Genomic DNA, 23,284 nt, shown 5'->3' with positions numbered 1-23,284 from the left:
AGGGTTAAGGTTTTTGGCAGTCGAACGACCAGTAGCTTCGGTGGTGAACGTTGATGGTCGATGTAGCGCCCGTCCTCTGCCTCATAACTCCCGAACACCTCTCGGGAAGACCCGTCGGAGAGATGCACATCGACTAAACTCGCGGAGAGTCGAGCCGAACAGCAAGATAAGGGGTAAAACCGCCAAAAACTTCTTGGTAGATTTGTCTTTGACGATTGGATGGTGGAGAACTCAATCGGCCATGATCCTCTCATATATAGAGGGGGGTGGACTAATTCCAGTAGGAAACACGTAAAGGCAAGATCTCTAGGTTCCTACGCTTAAACATTGCCAAAAATGGATCCAACTCGTAATTAAGTCGGACTAGGGCAAATCCGGCTTGGCCGGGTCCAAACCTGGCCAAGCCACCTTTCACGGGGCTCACGGAGTTGCCCGAGCCAACACGCTAGACTGACAAGTGGGCCCGGCTAGGCCGAGAAACCCGCCTAGACCGGGTTTGGAACCCGGCCAAACCGGCTTTTACGGCCTTGCTAAAAACCTCCTCTGTCGTCCATTTTTGGTTGTCAACACACATTACATTTACGCTGATTTGGTCGGGTCGAGAATGTGTGCCATGAAGAAGACGACACCAGTCACCTCCTCCACCACAAAGAACGCAAACGGATGGTCGGCGACAAAATCCACAGGGTAACGACAGCACTTTAGGGCGACCATGCAAGCAGTAGAGGCCGCAGTTTCTGTTCCTAACTGGTTCACCTCGATGACCGCCTTGTGGAAAACATGCTCCAACACTATGCCAGCCCGGGCCTCAAGCATGTCAGACAGGTCGGCAGTGCCTTCCCCAAAGGCGGCCTTGATCCCCATGGCTTTGAGAATGTCATTGATTCTGCTGGAGAAGGAGAGCTTGAACTTGGGCAACCACAACTCGCCAACCATGACGCGTTTACTCAGCATGTGGTCCCACAAGAAGCTGGGGCAGGAGGCCATCTCGTCGACGAGGCTCGGCAGGCCGTCGTGGTCGTCCGGGAGGAAGACACACATCGAGAACCGGGACCGTTCTTCAGAGTCTTGCTGCATAGCATTACGATCACGACCGCCCAGGTATTTGTCCTGCCAGTGGGGAAGACGGTATGGATGGTAGGCTAGCTTGAGCACCTTGAACCCATCGTACTCCGCCACCGCATGATTCCCTTGGCCGTCCATGAATATCGTGCGCACGGGGCTGCCGTCAAGCCGCTGGAAGCGCCTGGTCTCGGTGTCCTTGTTGGCGAAGGGCATGGACCACCTGCCCTTGAAGTAGATGGCGGTTGCGAGCACTAGGGCAGTGTTAGAGTCTACGGAATCTGGAGGGAGGATTGAGGTCATGAGATCCTTCGTGGCTTTCGAAACCCATTGGTTGATTTCCTCTCTTGCCTCCTCTGCCTGCATGCATTATATCATTCATTCAGAGATCGATTAGCATATAATATATAGGACGCACTAGCTGAAGAAACATTCGGATCTAATTCTCGCTGTTTGTTCTATATTATTATTAGGCAAATGAAGTAACTGGCCTTGTTAAAGAAATCAGCATGGTGCGTCTCGGCCTTGTAGGATTGAACGGCGGCTGCCCTGTAATCCGGCTTCAGAGCCACCGTCTCCTCGTGCCAGAGCGCGCAGGCGAACGCGACAAGCGGCGCACCGGACTCGGAGCGGTCAGCGAGGGCGCGCTCCACCACGGCACTGACGAACTCGGCGATCTCGTCGCGCGACGCGGCGCCGAGCATGGTTACCACAGCTCGTCGAGGGTGGTACCACGTTCCCCGGCCGACAGCAGGGCCAGCGCGGCATAGATGGACAGCGGCTAGAAGAAGATGTTTTGGCCGCTACCGTCGACGCCCTCAGCAGCGTCAGCGAGGTGCTTCGCTAGGCGGATCGCGAACGCCGTCAGGCCTGAAGCAGCGGTCCCGCGTGGCTTCTTGCTTGGCCTCGCCGCTGCCGCCGCCTCTTCCATGCTGCCGTCCGTACGAGACTACGCGTAGGAGCAAGTTATTGGATGCAAGCAAATTAACAAGGCGGCGCATTGGTTAACCTTTGTAGGCCGGAGTGTGTGTGTGTGTGTGTGTGTGTGTGTGTGTGTGTGTGTGTGTGTGTGTGTGTGTGTGTGTGTGTATATATATATATATATATCAGATTTGCTCTCCTAATCCGTCACACACACCATCGTCCGTCCGATTAGTTAAGATCGCCGCTTGTGCTCATGCAGCCCACGTCGGTACTTTTTTTTAGTGAAATAAACTTGCCCACGCCGATACCTTTTGTTTACCATTTAGAGCTTGTTTGGATGCATGTGTATTCATTTTAATCCATATGTGTTAGAGTGAATTGATATGTAACTTAATTCAATTACACTACAATCCACTTCAACATATGTGAATTGAGACAGATACATGCACATACAAACAAGCTCTTACCAGGTCTGCTTGGTGGGCTGCACAATAAAAAGTGTACCCGCCGCGCCTGCAGGTTTGTTTCCTTCAGAGATTGATTTGACGAAGTTAAAAGGAAGGAATTAGAGGAATCCAAATCGAGGAAGTCCATCTTGAGGGAGGAAGAAAACCATCGATCCAAATCATCCCGGCCGGTTCTATTCCATCCCTCCGACTCGAATGATATCCCCGGGCGGCAACGGCGGCGGCGCCGCCACCATTTCTGCCGCGCACATCTCGGTGGCGGCAACCGGTGCCCGCCCGAACTTGTTGCTTCGAGAGTAGATGAAGTTGATGTCCAGTGCCTCAGATGTATATCAGCAGCGTGCCACACGAAGACGTACGCGCGGCGTGCCACGGCCCCGATCGATCAATGAGAGTTTCTGTTAAGTATATGTGCTAGCACCCGGCGTCTCAGCCCATGGGCTATATGTATTCTTCGTGACATTGTGTCCTCGTATTGCGTATTGCCTATTCTATCAGTTTCTACTCTCAAACGGTGATTAACAACTCCCTGTTAGCCTGTTGTTTTGCAATCTGTATGCTGCGGGTGTAGGCGTGTAGCAATCATTCAAAGTTTCATCTTTCCGAACACAGCTACGTGAAAGGAACTTTTTACAATGAAGTAAAACATTGCTGCAAAGTGCAAACTATTGTTCAGGATTGGTTTGCAATTAGTATGCAGCACATACTCTATCCGTCATCATAATATAGTGCATAAAAGCATTTAAAAGATATACTCAAATACAAGGGACTTCATTGTTTTCGCATCCCTCTCTTGAAGAACGGAAACACAAATACGCGACCGTCGTGCTCCAGCGCGTCTCCGCTCCCTCTCCTTCCCGCGCTTTTCCTCTCCCTCTCTCTCCCACACGCTCACGATCGCGTTTGCACCCATGCTCGTGCCCGTGGCGGAGTTTGAGAAGAAGGCGCCTAGGATTCCAGTGAGCTCGCCGGCATTAGATTCAACACCCTCTCTCTGTTTCTCTATCTCCGGCGGGCTTAGAAGGGGGTTAGGGGTAAGGATGGGAACGAGACGGATTGGGGCCGGGTAGAGCATTCACGGACCCGCACCCGAAACCCGAATCTAAAACCCACACCAAACCCTAAATGACTTGAGAGTGAAAAATCAGCCCCAGCCCCGAACTAGGCCTGATAATGGGTTGGGTTGAAATGGGTTTTATGGGGTGGGTTTTGAAATGGAGTGTGTTTGGATGATTTAAAATGGGTTGTATTAGTTAATGGGGTGGGTCGGGGCGGGTTCTATATAAATGCGGGTTGGGGAGGGTTGGGGTGGGTTGAAATGGATATTTTTTAAAAAATAGTATAACTATATATAAATGTGGGTCCCACGTGAGAGCTGGACTCTGAAATTAAAACAACATGTTTATATCAGAAAATTTTATCGAAATTGACTGAATTTTGTTGGAGATGACTCAGTACGACTGGCAGCTATTTTGTGCAAAGCAGTGTGGCTAGAACTATCTGTGGGCCACACATGAAGAGCCGGACCCTGGAATTAAAACCTCGCGTTCACACTATAAAATTTTATCGAAATTGACTGAAATTTTTTGGAGATGACTCAGTACGACTGGCAGCTACTCTGTGCAAAGCAGCGTGGCTAGAACTACACGTGGGCTCCACATGAAGAGCCGGACCCTGGAATTAAAACCTCGCGTTCACACTATAAAATTTTATCGAAATTGACTGAAATTTGTTGGAGATGACTCAGTACGACTGGCAGCTACTCTGTGCAAAGCAGCGTGGCTAGAACTACACGTGGGCTCCACATCAAGAGCCGGACCCTGGAATTAAAACCTCGCGTTCACACTATAAAATTTTATCGAAATTGACTGAAATTTGTTGGAGATGACTCAGTACGACTGGCAGTTACTCTGTGCAAAGCAGCGTGGCTAGACCTACACGTGGGCTCCACATCAAGAGCTGGACCCTAGAATTAAAATCTCGCGTTCACACTATAAAATTTTATCGAAATTAACTGAAATTTGTTGGAGATGACTCAGTATGACTGGCAGCTACTCTGTGCAAAATAGCGTGGCTAGAATTATACGTGTGCTCCACATCAAGAGCCGGACCCTGGAATTAAAACCTCGCGTTCACACTATAAAATTTTATCGAAATTGACTGAAATTTTTAGAGATGAGTCAATATGACTGACAGATACTCTATGCAAAGTATGTGGCTAAACATATATGTGGTCCCCACATTAAGTGTAGAACCACTAAATTCCTCTGCATAGTAGAACCCATAGGTTTTTATGGGTTACCCGCTTATAATGGGGCGGGTTGGTTAGAGTTGAGAAATTAACTAATTGGGTTGGGTGGAATTAGGTATGTAAATATATTAATTTTGGGTGGGATTGGATATGGTGCAGGTTCCAACGCATTAGCAGGGCTACCCCGAACCCCGACAGGGACCCGCGAGTCGCCTCTTGCTCCTCGCGACTCAGGCCGCTCTCCCCTGCCTTGGATACGGCAACCTTCAGTCCTCAATGATTCATACGAAAAGCAAGCAAAAAAGGAACAGAATAAACAACTGCAGCAATGATTGAGATGGGTTTGGCCACTAGACTCACATGCTAGCCTCGATATGCATGGATGCACTATTAGACTCAAATGGCAAGCAGCTAGCGTCAGATGCGCGCGCGCACACACACACGCGAAAGACAGCCTCCGCCCACCATCGCATTTGATGCGCTTCGCCTTCACGTGCGCTCGCCATCACCGCGGGCCTCGGACCGAAGAGCAAACAGTTCAACACGTGCAGCCCCACGAGTCCACGACCATGCGGATTGCGGCTAGGGTTACGCAAAGAAAAAGGAGTGAGCTGCCAACAGGTGAGAGGCGACCATTGGGCCACTAGATGGGAAGGGATCGGGGAAGTGGCCTGCTAGATGGCCTGGTGGTGGGCCAAATTATATTTGTGCACCGGTGATTTTCTGGCCCCACAGGGCCCCGCAGGTGAATCTGAAAACCCGCACCGGCACTCGCACCTAACCCCGACCTGGTTCATGTCTCCAAACCCAAGACCCGCGGGGGAAAATCAGGCCCGCCGCCGCTCCCATCGGGTCTAAAACCCGTGGGTGTCGGGTCCAAACCCGCCCCGTTGCCATCCTTAGTTTGGGGGGAGGCAGGCTAGCCAGGCGGTGGGGATGGCGACAGGACGTTGTTAGGGTTTTGACGACGGTAGAGCCAGCCGGGCCAAGTCGGTGCGGAAGAGAAGAAAAAGGCCACCACGACACTGTAGGATCTCACCAGAACTCCACCGCCACGGCCTCCGACGAGATCCTACCGCGCCACGGTGGGGCGGTAAACAGCGGTGGGGGTGAGGACGAGGAGGAAGCATCACTACCGGAGACGTCTTCTTTGCCGAGTGCAAAATATCGGGCACTCGGCAAAGAGGTAGTTTGCCGAGTGTTACACTCAGTACAGAAGGGCACTCGACAAAGACTCTCTTTGCCGAGAGCCGCACTCTCGGCAAACCGCAACACTCGGCAAACAGCCTCTTTGCCGAGAGCCTAACTCTCGGCAAACCGGAGCACTCGGCAAAGACCAACCGCCGTGAGCTGGCGTTAGTTTTGCCGAGTGTCTTCCGTTGACACTCGGCAAAGCAAGCTCTTTGCCGAGTGTCTGCCATATGACACTCGGCAAAGAAGGCTATTTGCCGAGTGTCTTTTCCCGGCACTCGGCAAAATATTTTTGTTTTTTTCTTCTTGCCCCCAAACTTTTTGTGGTGTGTCCCTGCATTACCTGGAACTACATTTTCAATTTTAGCATATTTCTCGAAGAGTTTGCTATATTTAGTAAATTAGTTTCATTTAATTGGATTTCTTCGGATAATTCAAATTTGAACTACAAGTCATTCGAATAATGAAAAAAAATGGATGGAAAAATGATATTCATGTTATTGAGTGTAAGTTGAGGCCATATCCAGGAACAGACCACAAATTTCGAACCTCTTGTTCACGAAACCTGACCACGAACTTGCGGTCCAGTTGTTTTTAAATTATATAAAAAGCAAACGAAGTCAGAAAATCATGAAACTTATCGAGATGTCATGATATCATGTGTGGAGCTGTGATAAAAAGTTGACAACGTTTTGTAAAAGTTGTCACGTACGATGCTTACAAACCGAAGAATCTCTGAAGAAGTTTCATGATTTCAGGTGGAGGCCGACGAGGTGGTAAGCATCGTATGTGACAATCTTTCACGAAATGTTGCCAAATTTTTATCACAGCCTCCACACATGATATCATGACATCTTGACAAGTTTTATGATTTTCTGACATCGTTTGCTTTTTATATGATTTAAAAATAACTGGATCGCAAGTTCGTGGTCATGTTTCGTGAACAAGACGTTCGAAATTTGTGGTCTGTTCCTGGATACGGTCTCAACTTACACTCAACAACATGAATATCATTTTTCCATCCAGTTTTTCCATTATTCGAATGACTTGCAGTTCAAATTTGAATTATCTGAAGAAATCCAATTAAATGGAACTAATTTACTAAATATAGCAAACTCCTTGAGAAATGTGCCAAAATTGAACATGTAGTTCCAGGTAATGCAGGGACACACCAGAAAAAGTTTGGGGGCAAGAAGAAAAAAAATAAAAAATGCTTTGCCGAGTGCCTGAAAATGACACTCGGCAAAGAGGCCAGTTTGCCGAGTGTCGGGAATGGAACTCGGCAAAGAGGCCTGTTTGCCGAGTGTCATGGCCTGGGACACTCGGCAAAGGTATTTTTTTGTTTTTTATTTCGCAACAGCTTAAACAAAAATAAAAAAAACACCTTTGCCGAGCGCTGTATCAACGGGCACTCGGCAAAGAAAACGATATATCCCCTCAATTCGGCCGCACGCGCACACAAACCGCGTTGCGCCTGCGCCGCCCTCAAACTGCCGCCGCGCCGCCGCCCCCACTGCCACCGTGCCGCCGCCACCGACCGCGGTCAGGCTGATGCTGACCACGCTCGCCAAGCCGCCGACCTCACGCCGCAGGCCGCCCACGCCGCCGCCCTCACGCCGCAGGCCGCCCACGCCACAGCCCGCCCCGCCCGGCTGCCGACCGCGCGCCCATGCCGCAGGCCGCCGACCGCGCCCACGCAAGCCGGAGGACGCCCGACGGCAGCAGTAAGTTGTGAAATGCATGTCACCCAAATCAATCATCTGTCAAGCTCAGTGAACTAGGCTGTTTGCTTGTTGTTGATTGCTGTGAAAATGAACTTTGATTTGAAATGCACTAGGCTGTTCGCTTGTTGTTGATTGATAGCTCATAGTCATTCGGGAAGCTAATATTATCATTCACAGTCTCATTAGTTACAGTGACCCCATATTTATTGGGAAGCTAATAACCAGTCGATAGTAATTTTATTAGTCACAGAGGTTCCCTGCCACCCGATAAAGGATTCAATGCAGAAGCACTGGTGAATGTGTGCATGTCTCCGCACTCCAGTAATCGGACTTGGTTGTTTCAGATCCTGTGCGACTGTGTGCTATGCACTCTAGCTAGCTGTATTCAGTGCATGTTTTGTCTACAAGCTGCCTACATGTTTCGCCTCGCCCGCAGCCACGGAATGAGCCACAAGGGCCTTGGATGCTTGTAAAGGCCGCCACAAGATCACCCAGGACATATGGCGAATTCCCTCCGGCAATCCACCAAGGAGCTGCCCCGGCCAGGCAGCGAGCATGTCCGCAATCTTGTTTGTTTCCCTCTGTTACGAACCCGCTATGTCGTACCTAACCCATCCATGCGTGCTCGAACAGCTGGAACTAGTAGCCCAATTCTAGTCCATTTTAGCCTAATGATGCAAGTGTGTTGTCTATTTATAGTTGAAGACGCCAATTATTTTAGTATGTAGCTGAATACACGTCAAGTGTATGGGTCCACAGTGCCAATGACTTAGCGAGCCTTCAGGTCTGTTTGGTACAACTCAGCTTCACCAATGACTTATTTTTTCGGATTTAGCTCCAAAAACAGCGTTATCGATAGAGCTGAATCTGTTTTGATGAACCATTAGCTAAAACAACTTGTCTAAACGCATGTCATCTATGCACGTAACCACTGACCAGTTTACTCCATTTGTCCCAAAACAAATGTCACTATGATTTTCGTGTACTGTCCCAAAACAAATGTCACTTCACATTGGGATTGAGTAGGAACTGTCTGATTCGAATCAAACATGAAACCGCATCAATATCCAAAACTGATTTGCTCCCAGTTTTGGTCTCCTAGATCCGCCATTGCTGAGTAGTCAAAATCAAGTTGCCCTTTAGTCAAGAAAGCAAATTACCTATCCAACACAAAGATGAGATTATCACAATTTTGGATCAATAAGTTCAGATTATAAAATATTTATAGATTAAAAGACGATGACACTAACACACCTCTAATTATGTACATATGAGTTCGATATTTCAATAGCTCAAATTCAGGCAATAGTTTCCTTGAGCTCATAGGGCATAGGAATCTTAGAGAAACCTGATCTGCCCACTATTGTCAGTGTCCCGCATTAGGGTTTAATTCCCAAGTTCTTTAAGTTAGTACCAACTCTCTTAAACCACTTTTTAGTTCCTCCAGCGTGATCTGCCCACTATTGTTATCTAAAAAGTGCATGGAATTCACAAGAGTTCAATTAGCATAATACAAGAAATACAGTTACTGATATTTATAGATGCACCTCTGCAGCAATAAAAAAGATAAATATGTATTTCTGTAGTGGTGAATTTTGTGCTGCAGACCACTGAAAGGTACAATGAGTTGGAAATAAATGGAACAAAAATAATTTATCTACCTCTAGATTTGCAGGAGGATCATTTGGACAATTACATAAACTCATATGTAATTAAAGTTTAGAAAATAGGAACTATGTACCTTTCCTAGAATGGCGTACAGCTAGCTTTGCAGATGGAATGTAGGTTAGCAAAGTTAAACACACGCGCATCTAATGACTTTTTGCAGTGATTGAAAAGGCATCCAGTGGTCAAATAAGTGTAAAAATGAGATTAAACCCTGAAATTATTGGAGAGGCATCAAGTGGTCAAATATCAGACTATTCAAATTTCAAACTAAGGCTTCCTAGCTGGATGCCCATAATAACAGTCCCAATCAAATGGCACTGTATGAATAGAATCAATATACAGTGATTGATAGGGTCAGAGCAAGTACGTGCAAGACACTTGCTTGCCCTCCTCTCTCTCTCTCTCTCTCTCTCTCTCTCTCTCTCAGCTGACTTATATACTAACACAACATTTCAAAAGCAGGAATCCGATCGTCTTCGTCGCCGCTGCGGGTCTGCCTGCACCGCGTCGCCTGGCCACTGCACCGACCCGCCACTGCCCCGCTAGCCTGACTGCACCGCCACCCTAGGTATAACCGCTTTCCGTATCATGGTCATAGATCACGTAACCTAGTTAGGCGTCTCTCGTTTGAAAGAGATACGGTTGGAAATATGCAGATCTTTGCATATCTACAACCATATCTGTTTCGAACTGTCCATGTTTTTTGGACAGCCCGCAGATGCATAGAATGAGATTAGTTTCCATGCTCTACTCCTATCCCAGACAGAGTTTCGGCATCACCTCCCTGTTGTTCTCCGGATACACACTCTCCCTCGTAGGACGTGTATTTGGAGAACAGCAGGGAGGTGCTGCCGAAATTATGTCTGGGATAGGAGTAGAGCATGGAAACTAACCTCATCTATGGATCCTCGGGTGGGATTAGGACCTATCCTCACCTATTAGATAGTAGGAATGTCGTGTAGATGCAATTGATGTTTACATTAGTCATTGCTATATATGTTAGAGGATGGAGGACCGTGAGTGGATGTACACGGGCCGCTCAAGTCGGGGTCAGGTCACCAACGAATGGATCGACAAGACCGATGCAGGTCACCAACGAATGGATCGACAAGACCGATGCTTTCTTGGAATGGGCATTTGGCAAGGCTGCTAAAGGAGCGTGTATGATTTGTTGTCCCTGCTGCAAATGTGCGAACAGGAAAAGACAAACAAAGAAGGTCATGGGGGAACATCTTTGGCGGAACGGACTTACGGCAGACTATACCCGGTGGGTCTACCATGGTGAAGCTGATCGTATGAGAGAGGAGGTGGTGAGACCACGCGTCGAGGATTATGATGCAAATGCCGGGGTAGCAGATATGTTAAATGACTATCACGAGGCACAGTTCACTGAAGGACATACAGAGGATGAGCCAGAGGCAACCGCAAAGGCATTCTACGACATGTTTGCCGCGGCACAGAAACTCCTTCACGACGGGACAAAGGTATCTCAACTGGATGCCATTGGACGCTTAATGGCTTTAAAGTCGCAGTATAGCCTGAGTCGAGATGCCTTCGATGGTATGTTGATAGTTATTGGCAGCCTGCTTCCGGAGGGTCACATCCTGCCGAAGACCATGTATGAGGCACAGAAACTCCTTTGTGCACTTAAGATGCCGTATGAGCAGATATATTCACATCCTGCCCGAAGGGGTGCGTCCTATTTAGGAAAGAATTCACGGAAGCAAAGTACTGTCCAAAGTGTAATTCCTCTAGGTTCATGGAGGTAGACTTTGATGATGGCCAGAAGAGGTAGCTTGACATCCCTGTCACAATCCTACGGCATCTTCCATTCGTACCGAGGATACAGCGGTTGTACATGATCGAGGAATCCGCGAAATAGATGATATGGCACAAACATGGCAAATGATAGAGTCCTGACAAGATGGTACATGCATCCAATGGTGAAGCCTAGACCCACTTTGATGGCATTCATCATGAGAAAGCCAGAGATGCTCGCAATGTACGTGTTGCACTGGTGACATATGGGTTCAATCCTTATGGAATGATAGCTGTCCCATACACATGTTGGCCCATGTTCATTATCCCCCTCAATCTTCCCCACGGCGTATGCTTCCGACGACAGAATGTGTTCTTGTCGTTGATAATTCATGGACACCTGGGGAATAATATGGGCGTGTTCATGGAGCCTATGATTGATGAATTGGTCCGTGCTTGGGAGAAAGGGGTATGGACGTATGACCGAGCCACAAAGACAAACTTCAAAATACATGTTTGGTACCACTACTCCCTGCATGACTTCCTGGTGTATGGGATATTCTACGGCTGGTGTGTTCACGGGAAGTTCCCATGCCGGTATGCAAGGAAGGTCTGAGGTTCATTTGGTTGTAGAAAGGTGGAAAGTATTCATCGTTCGACAAACATCGGCAATTCCTCCCTCTTGACCATGCATTCAGATGAGACGTCAAGAACTTTACGAAAGGTGCCGTAGTGACAGACCCTGCACCTACGTTGATGACTGGTGCCGCGGTTCCTCAATAGATAGATGCTCTCGTTGTCAATCCAGAAGGTGGTTTTGTGGGATATGGTGAGCAGCATATGTGGACTCAAAAGTCGGGCTTGACTCGGCTCCCCTATTTTGATGATCTTCTCCTTCCACACAATATTGATGTGATGCACACTGAAAAGAATGTCGTAGAGGCACTTTGGGCAACAATCATGGACATTCCTGACAAGTCAAAGGACAATGTTAAGGCTAGAGTGGATCTGGCAATGTTATGCGATAGACCGAACCTAGAGATGAAGCCTCCTAGCCGCGGAAAGACATGGAGAAGGCCTAAGGCCGATTTTGTCTTGAGCAGGTCCCAAAGGAGGGAAGTACTATAACGGATCCAGACGTTAATGTTTCCTGATGGATATGTAGCTAATCTGAGGAGGGGGGTGAACTTGTCTACAATGCGAGTCTTAGGGATGAAGAGTCATGACTACCACATATGGATTGAGCGGCTTCTTCCGGCGATGGTTCGAGGCTATGTCCCTGAGTATGTCTGGCTAGTGCTGGCAGAGTTGAGTTATTTCTTCTGCCAGCTTTGTGCCAAGGAGTTGTCTCGGACCATGATGGCGGACCTGCAAAGAATGGCACCGGTGTTGCTCTGTAAGCTGGAGAAGATCTTTCCACCCGACTTCTTCAATCCGATGCAGCATTTGATTCTGCACCTTCCATATGAGGCACGAATGGGGGGGCCATGCAGGTCCGTTGGTGCTTTCCAATCGAGAGATGTCTAAAGGTCCTTCGAAAGAAATGCAGAAACAAATGCAAAATCGAGGCTTCCATTGCAGAGGCATACATTCTAGAGGAGGTGTCGAACTTCACAACAGCATACTATGGTGACAACCTTCCTAGCGTGCATAATCCACCTGCCTGTTACAATGCTGGCGACAATCAATTGAACCTCAGCCTTTTCCGAGGTCCACTCGGAACCGTAAGTGGTTCGACCACCAAGTCCTTAACGAATCAAGAGTGGCGCTGTATCATGCTTTATGTGTTGACCAACCTTGACGAAGTGGAGCCGTACATACAGTAAGCTATCAATGAACTTGTTAGATACCCCATACATGCAGTAGGTTCTGACCGGACTCGGTGTAGGGAATTTCTTAATGAATCCTGGTGTGGATCGAGGGATCCTACCCCGCAGGAATGTGATGCCCTTCTTAGACATGGACGGGGAAATGAATTGCCTGATTTCATTTCTTTGTTCAAACATAAGGTACCTTGCAATCCCACTCGTACTTAGTTTGTCATTCGAGGTTTCTCGTACTTGCGAATAATATAATGATGTATCCTGCTCTTAATCCTGTCGTTTTCAAATGTCATTGGTTTGATCCTGAAGTAACAAGATGTACATATTCTAATCTTGGGCTAGTCGAAATTCGACAGGATTCTGTCTTACCAGGAGATGATGTCTATATTGTGGCCCAACAAGCCATGCAAGTTTATTATCTCTCATACGTGTGCCAAAACTAAGAGCATCTTAAGGGTTGGGATGTTGTCCACAAGGTATCGCTGCATGGCAAAGTACCTGTCCCAAATGATGAAGATTACAACTTCGACCCAAACACATACGACGGCGAGTTGTTTCAAGAAGAGGGGCTAGAAGGGAGGTTTGTGATAGACTTAACCGAAGCGATCGGAATGGAAGTAGACGTTGACATGGTTGTCGATGAGGAGGAGGGAGATGAGGTGCAAAATGTGAAGGATTTACAAATGCTTGAGCGATTACATTTAGGCAATGACAATGACAACATTGCTCCTTCGGATAGTGCTGACTATGACATGGTTGATAATGATGATGACACTTACGATCCAGCTAATCCCGATCATGAAGATTATTTCTAATCGATGTAATACTATGTTATGTTGTAATTATGTTTTATTTAATTTCTATCTCTTTCTAAGTATGTCTTGTTTATCTATGCTTATCGGTTTACTATATTTGATTGCAAGTGATTCGACAAGATGGTGGGCGGTGCGATGAGGAGGGTTCAGTCGCTGTACCAGTGGGTGAGGCCACGTCCTGCTCCACCGTCCGATGGGGGTGAGGGACCGTCAGCGAGGAGGAGGAGGAGGAGGAGGACCACCCGCAGGACGGAGGAGGAGAATCAGGTGCCACCCCCACCCCTGTCGCGGGAGGAGCAGGATCCCGCACAGGATGCCGCTGAGGCACACGACGACGCTGCCGATCAGGTACAGGACGATAGCGACGAGGCGCAGGTCGACACCGAGGAGGCCCCGACGCAGCAGTTTCCACCTCCTCTGGTACGTTCGGCATCTACCTACGAGGTCCTGCGAGCCTCCCTTAGCGCCCGATACCAGCACACCAACGCCCCCTGATTTGACCCGAGGGGGAGAGGTAAGTAACTCTAGATGTTATCACTGCCTCTTCGTATTATGTGTTCAAATTCAAAGTAGAAACTAGCAATTTATCTTAATCACTTGGGCAGGAACTGGACGGTGGTGGCGAGTGGAGCTGCTCACACACACCAAGTGAGTGGCATCCTCGGTCTTCTGTGCAGGGAACACTTCCCTGGGTTGGTCGAGTATGCCGGAGTGACGGGGCCGGCCTACTCGTTCGACCACTATGTCGCCGCCCCCGATGCTGAAGGCCGGGACAGCAAAGCCTTCAACAACAAGGCGGAGCCGGTTAGGGCCGAGCTATGGGTAAGTCTTCCTCATAGTATATTGCTTAATATATCGCATTCATTGGATTGTCTTCAAATAATAAATGAATACATCATGTTTGTATGCAGGATTTCTACAGATGCGAGCCGGGGTACGAGGCCAGGGCGGAGGCGGTTGCTACCCGATGCTGCAAGAAGCTCATCGTGGACATGCACTACGAGGCACGCATCCAGGCCATCGTCACGTACCACGGGTCCATCTTGGGAGAGAAGATCCCCAAGAGTGAGGCAAGACTCCTGTCGCTGACCTGGGACCAGTACCTAGAGGTAAGTACACATCATTAACATCGATTCCTTTTGAGATTAAGTTGGCTTCATTTGATCTTCTGATATGTCCTGTGCTTGATGTCGTGTAGGTGATTCCTTACTGGTGCGCCTCGCATCCCGAGTGCAGGGCGCAGATGGTGGATAAGTGGTGCTCCGAGGAGTGGCGGCGGACCCACGACGCTGCTCGGGACTGCCGTTTTGATGATGCCAGGTGTACCACACCATCAAGGCACCCTCACCGGATTAGCAGAGTCCTAGGTAAGTGAATTCGTTTGTTTATTCTGACACTCAATTATGAATGTTTTCTAATCATCCTGCTATTTTTCTCGTAGTCGGCGTCGCATGGAGGCCAGCCTTGCTCTATCTTCAAGGCGTACGCTATGGCGCACATGGGTAGGGCGACGTCCGACATCGACTACAGACCGGAGGACAGGCCCGAGGCGTATAGCAACCCAAGTGTCCACAGCCGTCTCACAGAGTACACCTCGGTGGCATGGGATGTCCATAGGCCGGACTATGATCCGACCACCGAGAACCTGGACGGATAGATCGTGATGAGCGCCAACCTGCCTAGTTAGTAATAAAGAGCACCTTGCATAAAAAAAGCACTATGTCCCCGCATTAGCTCCTTATTGATTACTCTTAAATTTAGTATATGTTACCTCTAGCACCCTTTGGACTCTTCTGAACATTAATTCAATATCGGACACAAAGCACGGTAGTCCAATTTGATATAATTTGATAACTACGTACTAATAATCATGTTTAGCTCATTTCAAACTCTGCATGAACAGCTAAACATGATTATTAGTATGTTTATCTCATTTCATATAGTAGTAGGTCTCTGAGCATGAGTGGGGATACTCTGAAAAATGATACTACTACTAGTATGCATGTCTGAACTCTGCATGAATTAAGACTAGCACTTTGGTAGCACAAAAATACATAAAGCTTTAATTTTATTCTTCATGAAGCAACTCCACATGTATTGGGGCGGCTTCAGTTCTACCACAAAACTTCACACACCACGGTGCTGTTTGGTTTGTCGCCCAGACAATTTTGCCTAACCAGGCATAAGTTCAGGCCGGTCTGATGGTCCAGATTGGTTGTCAGGCAGTTGCCTGTTATGGCATCAACCAAACAGCCCCTACGTCGTTTACTCTGATTTCGTCGGGTCAAGAACATGTCCCATGAAGACGACAACACCGGACACCACCTCCACCACAAAGAACACAAACGGATGGTTGGCAACAAAACTCACTGGGTGAGAACGAAGACGACAACAATCTCGGACATGCACGCAAGCAGTAGAGGCCACTGCTTCTGTCCCTTCCTCGTTCACTTCGATGACCGCCTTGTGGAAAACATGCTCCAACCAGGCGATTCTCATCGTCCACCAGCATATCAGCAAAGTCGGCAGTGCCTTTCTTAAAGGCGGCCTTAATCCCCATGGCCTTGAGATCACCACTGATTTTGCTGGAGAAAGAGAGCTTGAACTTGGGCAATCGCAAATCGTCAACCTCGACGTGTTCCCTCGGCATGTAGTCCCACAGGAAGTTGGGGCGGGAGGCCATCATGTCCATGAGGTTCGGCAGGCCGTCGTGGGCGTCCGGGACGAAGACGCACATGGAGAACCCGGGGTGCTCGTCAGAGACCTGGCCTTACCGGTGTGTCTGGTAGGATAGCTTGAGCACCTTGAACCCGTTGTACTCCACCATGGCCTAATCGTTCCGGTCGCGCATGAACAGCGTGTTCACGTAGCTGCCGTCAAGCTGTTGGAAGGGCCTGGTCTCGGTGTCTTTCTTGGCAAAGGACATGGACCACCTGCCCTTGAAGTAGATGGCGTTGGCGAGTACGAGGGCGGTGTTAGAGCGTACGGAACCTTGAGGAAGGATTGAGGTGGTGAGATGCTTTGTGGCTTTCGAAACCCATCTGTTGATTTTCTTTGTTGCCTCCTCTGGCTGCATGCATATATTATTTCATTAATTCACAAATTGATTAACATGTGGCTGAAGCAATCTTCGGATCTAATTCTTGTTGTTGTTCTGTATTTGTATTGATATTATAGGTAATATTGATATATTGGTAAATCAAAGAAACTGACCTTGTTCATGAAATCAGCGGCGTGCATCTCGGCCTTGTAGGATTCCACGTACGGCGGCCGTTCTGTAAGCCGGCTTCAGAGCCACCGCCTTCTCGTGCCAGAGCGCGCAGGCGAATGCGACAATGGGCGCACCGGACTTGAGCGGTTGGCGAAGGCGCGCTCCACCACGGCACTGACGAACTCGGCGATCTCGTCGCGCGACGCCGAGCCGAGCACGGCCAGCACCTCGTTCAGGGTGGTGCCACGTGCCCCAGCCGACATCAGGGCTAGCGTGGCATAGATGGACAACGGCGAGAAGACGAGGTTCTGGCCACCACCACCACCTTCGACGTCAGAAAGATGCTTGGCCAGGCGGAGCGCGAACGCCGCCAGGCTAGAAGCTGCGGTCCCGCGCGCCTTCTTGCTTGACCTCGCCGCCGCCTCTTCCATGTTGCCGTCTGTACGTGTATCGATGCAAGCAAATAAGACGGCGCACGGTTAAATAAATATATAGTCCTGTCCATCACATATTTTTTGGCCGTCCGATTGGTTTAGATCGCGGCCGGTTTCTGCTCATGCATCCCAACGTCGTCCATAGGTTTTGTTTACCGGTTCTGCACTACATGGTCTTATTTATCTCAACGCGTGTGCATGCTCGTGCTTGTTTCCTTTTTCGAGATTGAAAGTTAATGGAAGAAACCAAAGGAAAACAAATCAATCAAAATAATCCTGGTTCCGAACCATCCTTGGACTTCAATGACATCCTGCAGGCGGCGGCGGCGCCTCACCTGAGCCATCTCGGATGCATGCCACGCGGTGGCTGGTGGGCTGGCTTTAAAAGATTTTTGTGCTTGTGAGTTCATTGCAATGCATAAAATAGTTTTTGAGTGTTTTTGTTTGTGTTGTTTACAATGGAGTATTTGTTTTTATTTATTTGTTAATTTCTTGCTTTGCATGTTTGTTGGTGAGCTCAATATTTGATGCGCTTAGACGAAGAGTAGTTGGTGATATGAAAGATCACGTGTTTGAGGAGCCTGAGCATGCAACAACAATTTTGGAGTAAGGCTAGTACCAATTGATCATGTTCTTAAATATACATACATGTATTTTTTTCAAGTTTGAATGCTGCACGGGAAGATTTAGAATATGCATCTTTTTGTTACATACAGATGAATCTGCAGCAATATATTGGACAAGACTAGCAGTACAAAGTTTTGTATACCAGTACAAGTTTGCAATGTCATAGTTCAAAGTTTTTATAAATTCTGAATGTAATGTTTTCAATCTAGTAGTACAATGTTTATAATGCGATAGTTTTTTACCTAGCACTACAAAGTTTATAATGCGATAGTTCAAAGTTTTATCAATTCTGTGTCTAAAGTCTTCAACCTAGCAATACTTTGTTTATAATGTTATTGTTCAAAGTTTTGAACCTAGAAGTACAAAGTTTGTAATGTCATAGTTCAAAGTTTATAAATTCCGAATGTAAAGTTTTCAACCTAGCATCAAAAAGTTTATAATGTGATAGTTCAAAATTTTTAACCTACCATTACAAAGTTTGTATTGTGATAATTCAAAATTTTTATAAATTTTGAGTGTAAAGTTCTGAACTTAGCAGTAAAAAGTTTGTAATATCATAGTTTAAGGTTTATAAATTCCAAGTGTAAAGTTCTGAACCTAGCAGTACAAAGTTTATAATGTGATAGTTCAAAGTTTAACCTGCCATCACAAAGTTTGCAATGTGATTGTTGAAAAGTTTTGCAAATTCTAACTGTAAAGTTTTTGAACGTGCCATCACAAAGTTTAAAGATATAGTGTTAAGTTTCGAAGCTATTAGTCCAAAGTTTATATTGCCATAGTTCAAAGTTTTTATTAATTCTAAGTGGAAAGCTTCCCACCTAGCAGTACAAAATTTATAATATGATAGTTTAAAGTTTGTAACCTAGCATTACAAAGTTTCTGATGTGATAATTCAAAGCTTTTATAAATTTTGAGTGTAAAATTTTCAACCTTTGTAGTTTTTGATGGGATAGTTCAAAGCTTTTTATAAATTCTGAGTGTCAAGTTTTCAACTCAAGAGTACAAAGTTTATAATGTGATACCTCAAAATTTTTAACCTAGCATTACAAATTTTGTAATGCCATAGTTGAAAGTTTTTAAATTCTGAATGTAAAGTTCTGAACCTACTAGACAAAGCTTATCATGTCATAGTCTAAAGATCTCTACAATTACATAAACTTGTAATGTCATAGTTCAAAGTTTTATAAAATCTGAGTACAAAGTTTTTTAAACCTAATAGCGTAAAGTTTATAATGTGATAGTTCAAAGTTTTGAATCTAGCATTAACCAAGTTTCCGATATGATAATTCAAAGCTTTTACAAATTCTGAGCATAAAATTTTCAACCTATGTAGTTCTTGATGTGATAATTTAAAACTTTTTACAAAATCTGAGCATAAAGTTTTCAACCCAAGAGTACAAAGTTTATAATGTGATATTTCAAAGTTTTTAACCTAGCATTATAAATTTTGTAATGCCATAGTTGGAACTTTTTAAATTCTGAGTGTAAAGTTCCGAACCTATTAGGACAAAGTTTATAATGTCATAGTTTAAAGATTTGTACCTAAAGTATATAAATTTGTATGTCATAGTGCAAAGTTTATAAGTTCTGAGTATAAAGTTTTTTAAACCTAGCAGCGTAAAGTTTATAATGTGATAGTTCAAAGTTTTGAACCCGGCATTAACAAAGTTTGTAACATGATAGTTCAAGTTTATAAATTCTAGAATCAATTTTACAAATTTGTAGTATTCATATTTTTTTACATGCACAAATGTAAAGTTCAACATAACTTCAAACGTTTATTAATCAATCTATCTTTCTTTTTTTCAGTGTAGTAATGACAAGAACGGAAGCGACATGTGCTTTATATTAGCTTTTGCAAATACATATATATCTCTACAAATAAGATGTACTCATTTTCCTTTTTTTTTGCTAATAACCATTTTTGTCAGTATCGTTTGAATTATTAACCTCATATAAAAGTATTATGGAACATAACGATTTTTCAAAATCGAATTTTCTAATCATCAGTCAGTTGTTTATTTTGTTCCTCATCGATCGAATGTTTTTTGAATGGATATTTGTTTTTGTTATTCCCATATGCAGGCACCATTATCTTCAATTTTTTCAGTCTTCTATCAATCAAATACTTGATTATGAAGATATTTGGTTTTGATTCATCAAATTCTAAAGGTATTTGGACACTATCTCATGGCTTCTCTCTGTCTCCCCTGAATCATGCAAAAAAATTCTTATGGTTAGATACTCAGATCCCTAATCTTTGTGGTGTGCTTTTAGTTCATTTAGATCTGTACTGTTGATAGAATCAATGGTGGTATGTATTTGCTGATCTATTGTCTTCAGTCGTTTGCAGCTATGGTTCATCTTCAGTGTGTGAATTTTTTGCTCTACAAATGGTTTGTTTTGAGAACGCATGATTGTCCTACTTGCCAGGATCTCAATAGTGATAATATGATATAGCTAATTTATTATTCTACTAGTATATAGATTGTTCAGGAAATTTTAGCATTGATTTTCTGATTGCCTGTAGGTGAGTAAGAGAAGTAATAAATGACACAGAGAAGAAAAATTAGAGTATATCATGAGCTTTCTTTTTTCAGAAAGGAAATGCAACTTTAATCTTAGGCAAAGTGCTTATACAACTTAAGTTTGGAAGTATTCTAGAAGTAAGATGTTGAGATGTTTACTTCCTGAGTTGACAGGTGTAGCATGTAGCTAATTTTACATTACACTCCATGCTTGGGTATAATAAAGAAAAGATAAGCCTCCAGGTTGGTTTGAACTGAACTGCCTCTGCATGCAAAATGTCTGAACATTTCTGGCTTCAATTATTCCTGAGTTTTTTAATCACTATACTATGCTAGCATTGATATGTAGGACTTCCTTATATTATTTTTTAGGTTTTATCGGCTAGTTCAGTCAATATTCAGTGTTTTGGTTTCTGAATGGTGTTGTGTTTTTTCAGTTCATCAGTGCATCACTTGATAGAGGTATAATTGTGTGAATTATCTTTTTCATGCAACATTGAGACATCACTCAAGCAATCATGAGAACAATCATTAACGAACTCTATTGTATTAATAGCTCTCCCTCACATGATTAGCTTGGAGTAAATTTGCAATGACATGTTTATTTTGACTAGTTCTATCTTTAGATTGCAGACATTTTGAAATAGCTCCATTCAAAGAGTTTTCAGCTCTCTACTTATATATGAGTTTTCACTGGTTTTCGATTTGGATTTTGGGTCAAGTACTTTGGGTTCCTGCATATCAGTTGAATAATCCCCCAAATAACAAGCAATCTTGGTGAGTGTTTAAACTATATGAAACTATACTTTCAAAGAAATTAAGAATGAACACAGTATATGCTCCCTTCTCATAACTTTGGTGGGCCTTTGTCTTTCAACCTGTAAGTATTTGCTGACTGAGCTGAGTTCATTGCATGTTACAGCAGTCTACCATATTCAGTTAAGAGTTCATTGCGTGCTTGCATGTTGTGCTTGTTTTTTTGTTTTTGTTTTAGTTTGTTTGTTTAGTGCTTTCAGTTTTAAAATTTTAGCTTCTACATTCAGTTTCAGTCTGTAGTACGTCTGTTTAGTGCTTTCAGTTTTAAAATTTCAGTTTTTTATTCTGTGTGAAGTTCAAACTTGGTTTCTCTGTGATACCTGTGTCGCTCCTATGTTCAGTAGTCTGGCAGATCATAGTAGCATGTCCTTGTGCTTTTCCTGTTGGTTGGGTTTCTTCTTTGCTAATTAGCAGCTCGAGTTTGAAATTTATTTGAGCATCACATCAGTTTAGTGCTTTCAGTTTCAATCTTATTATGGCTGCTCATATCCTGTTTTCTAATTTTTGTTTCTGAATCAGATGGCTACAAAAAGGAAGATGCATCCATCCACTTAAGCTTGCTCCTGCTAGCATGATGCTGAGCTGATGCCTGAAGTGTTTTATTTTAATAATGTGATTGTTCTCCTCTAGGTGCTATATATTAGTAAAGAGTTTCCACTTATGGTTGTGTATATGAGACCTTGAGTGTTGGGTACTCGATTCTTGCCTGAGTTGTGTGTGAGTTTCAGACTAGTTCCTTGAACCAGGCTTGCCCACTTAGCTATTTCAGAATTACATTTTACTGATACACCTAATATCTAAATCTAAAAATATTTGAATTGAAATCCTCTGTGTTGTGCAGTTTAAGTACAGTGCTACTTGTACCAAAGTGACCATGTGACAAATTATTTTAGTTTAATATCTAGTTCTAAGTTATTTTCCAACAACAGCTTATTGTAGATGTGTAAGTATGCTCAATTGTTTATTATATATAACCTGAGTGGGTCAAGCCTGTTTTGTTATCAGGTTTAGATGTTGATCCACCAAGATTCTTTTCTTATCGGGTTTTGGTTTCAGTTGTGCAACCTCTCTTTTCAAGTTATCGGGTCTTTGATCTGCTTCGATTCGCATGTTGTGCCACCATCGTAAGTATTGGCTCCATGCGCATGTATCCAGTTCTGACTGGTTGAAAAACAAAGTCCACTGGATTGTTGAGTAGTCGCTTCCTTTGAAAATAGCACTTCGACATCCATATGGATCTCAAACCATCACCCGCCAGAAAAAAAATAGCTTGTAGAATACAAATTGGCCCACTGGTCTAAAATCTAGACAGGAGAAAACTAGACTCCAAAACCTAAGATTCGACCGTAGCTAACTTGTAGGAGCTAGCGCAAGCGCGTCGCTGCTTCGGTGCTTCCTCCGAACGGCCGCGCGTCGCGATCGCTTCTACCGCGCGCGCCGAGCGCTGACGTAGCATTACCACTAGATAAAAAAGAGAAGAATTTGCACCGTTGGATTTTATGAAGATCTAACAGTTCAAACTAACTCAAGAGTTCATATCAAATACGATTAATAAATAGCTAATTTCGGATTTAAAAAATTAAGGAAAATTAAGACATGGCAAGGAGTCCATGCTGAATACTATTAGTAAATAGTTTAATTCGGAATTTAAAAAAATAAGGAAATTAGGGCTTAATCAAAGAGTCCATGTTGAATACAATTACTAAATAGGAAAATTCTGAATTATCAAATTAAAAAAAATAGCATTACCACTAGATAAAAATTAATATTAGCTGAATAGCTAAATTTAAAATTAAAAGTATAAATTCTATTATATTATTAAGGGAGTGTTAAAACAAACCACCACGTTCGTCGAGAGGGTCTAGAAATTCCTATGTTATTCTATGACTGTCCAACTGTTGTCAGTTGACTAATTTTTTAGTATGTCATATTGTTAGTATCTGTTAAAAGTTTTGCAAACGGATTATGCGTTTTGGACGATTGAA

The 23,284-nt window shown here is 44.7% G+C and overlaps 2 protein-coding genes across 2 annotated transcripts; both read right to left on the bottom strand.

Annotated features, from left to right (window-relative positions):
* Positions 1–579: 579 nt before the first annotated feature.
* On the bottom strand, positions 580–1,766 carry LOC120645683 (serpin-Z2A-like). The gene is made up of 2 exons (XM_039922443.1): positions 1,554–1,766; positions 580–1,422 (listed from the first exon to the last, which is right to left on the bottom strand). Exons 1-2 carry the CDS (start codon positions 1,764–1,766, stop codon positions 580–582), a joined length of 1,056 nt encoding a protein of 351 aa, XP_039778377.1.
* A 14,747-nt stretch (positions 1,767–16,513) lies between these two features.
* LOC120645682 (serpin-Z2B-like) lies at positions 16,514–17,325 on the bottom strand. Its single transcript, XM_039922442.1, has 2 exons — positions 17,029–17,325; positions 16,514–16,753 (listed from the first exon to the last, which is right to left on the bottom strand). The coding sequence occupies exons 1-2, from the start codon at positions 17,323–17,325 to the stop codon at positions 16,514–16,516; spliced, it is 537 nt and encodes a 178-aa protein (XP_039778376.1).
* Between the last annotated feature and the right edge of the window lie 5,959 nt (positions 17,326–23,284).

Source organism: Panicum virgatum, chromosome 8K (genome assembly GCF_016808335.1).
Source record: "Panicum virgatum strain AP13 chromosome 8K, P.virgatum_v5, whole genome shotgun sequence".
NCBI classification, from domain to species: domain Eukaryota; kingdom Viridiplantae; phylum Streptophyta; class Magnoliopsida; order Poales; family Poaceae; genus Panicum; species Panicum virgatum.
The sequence above is the reverse complement of the archived record's forward strand: the minus strand, read 5'-3'. Positions and strand labels throughout refer to the sequence as shown.

Coding starts and splice junctions, on each gene's coding strand:
- LOC120645682 (XM_039922442.1), bottom strand. CDS start 17,325: ATGGAAGAGGCGGCGGCGAGGTCAAGCAAGAAGGCGCGCGGGACCGCA. Junction 16,754..17,028: donor TCGCCAACCGCTCAAGTCCG/GTGCGCCCATTG, acceptor ATATGCATGCAG/CCAGAGGAGGCAACAAAGAA.
- LOC120645683 (XM_039922443.1), bottom strand. CDS start 1,766: ATGCTCGGCGCCGCGTCGCGCGACGAGATCGCCGAGTTCGTCAGTGCC. Junction 1,423..1,553: donor ATGCTGATTTCTTTAACAAG/GCCAGTTACTTC, acceptor TAATGCATGCAG/GCAGAGGAGGCAAGAGAGGA.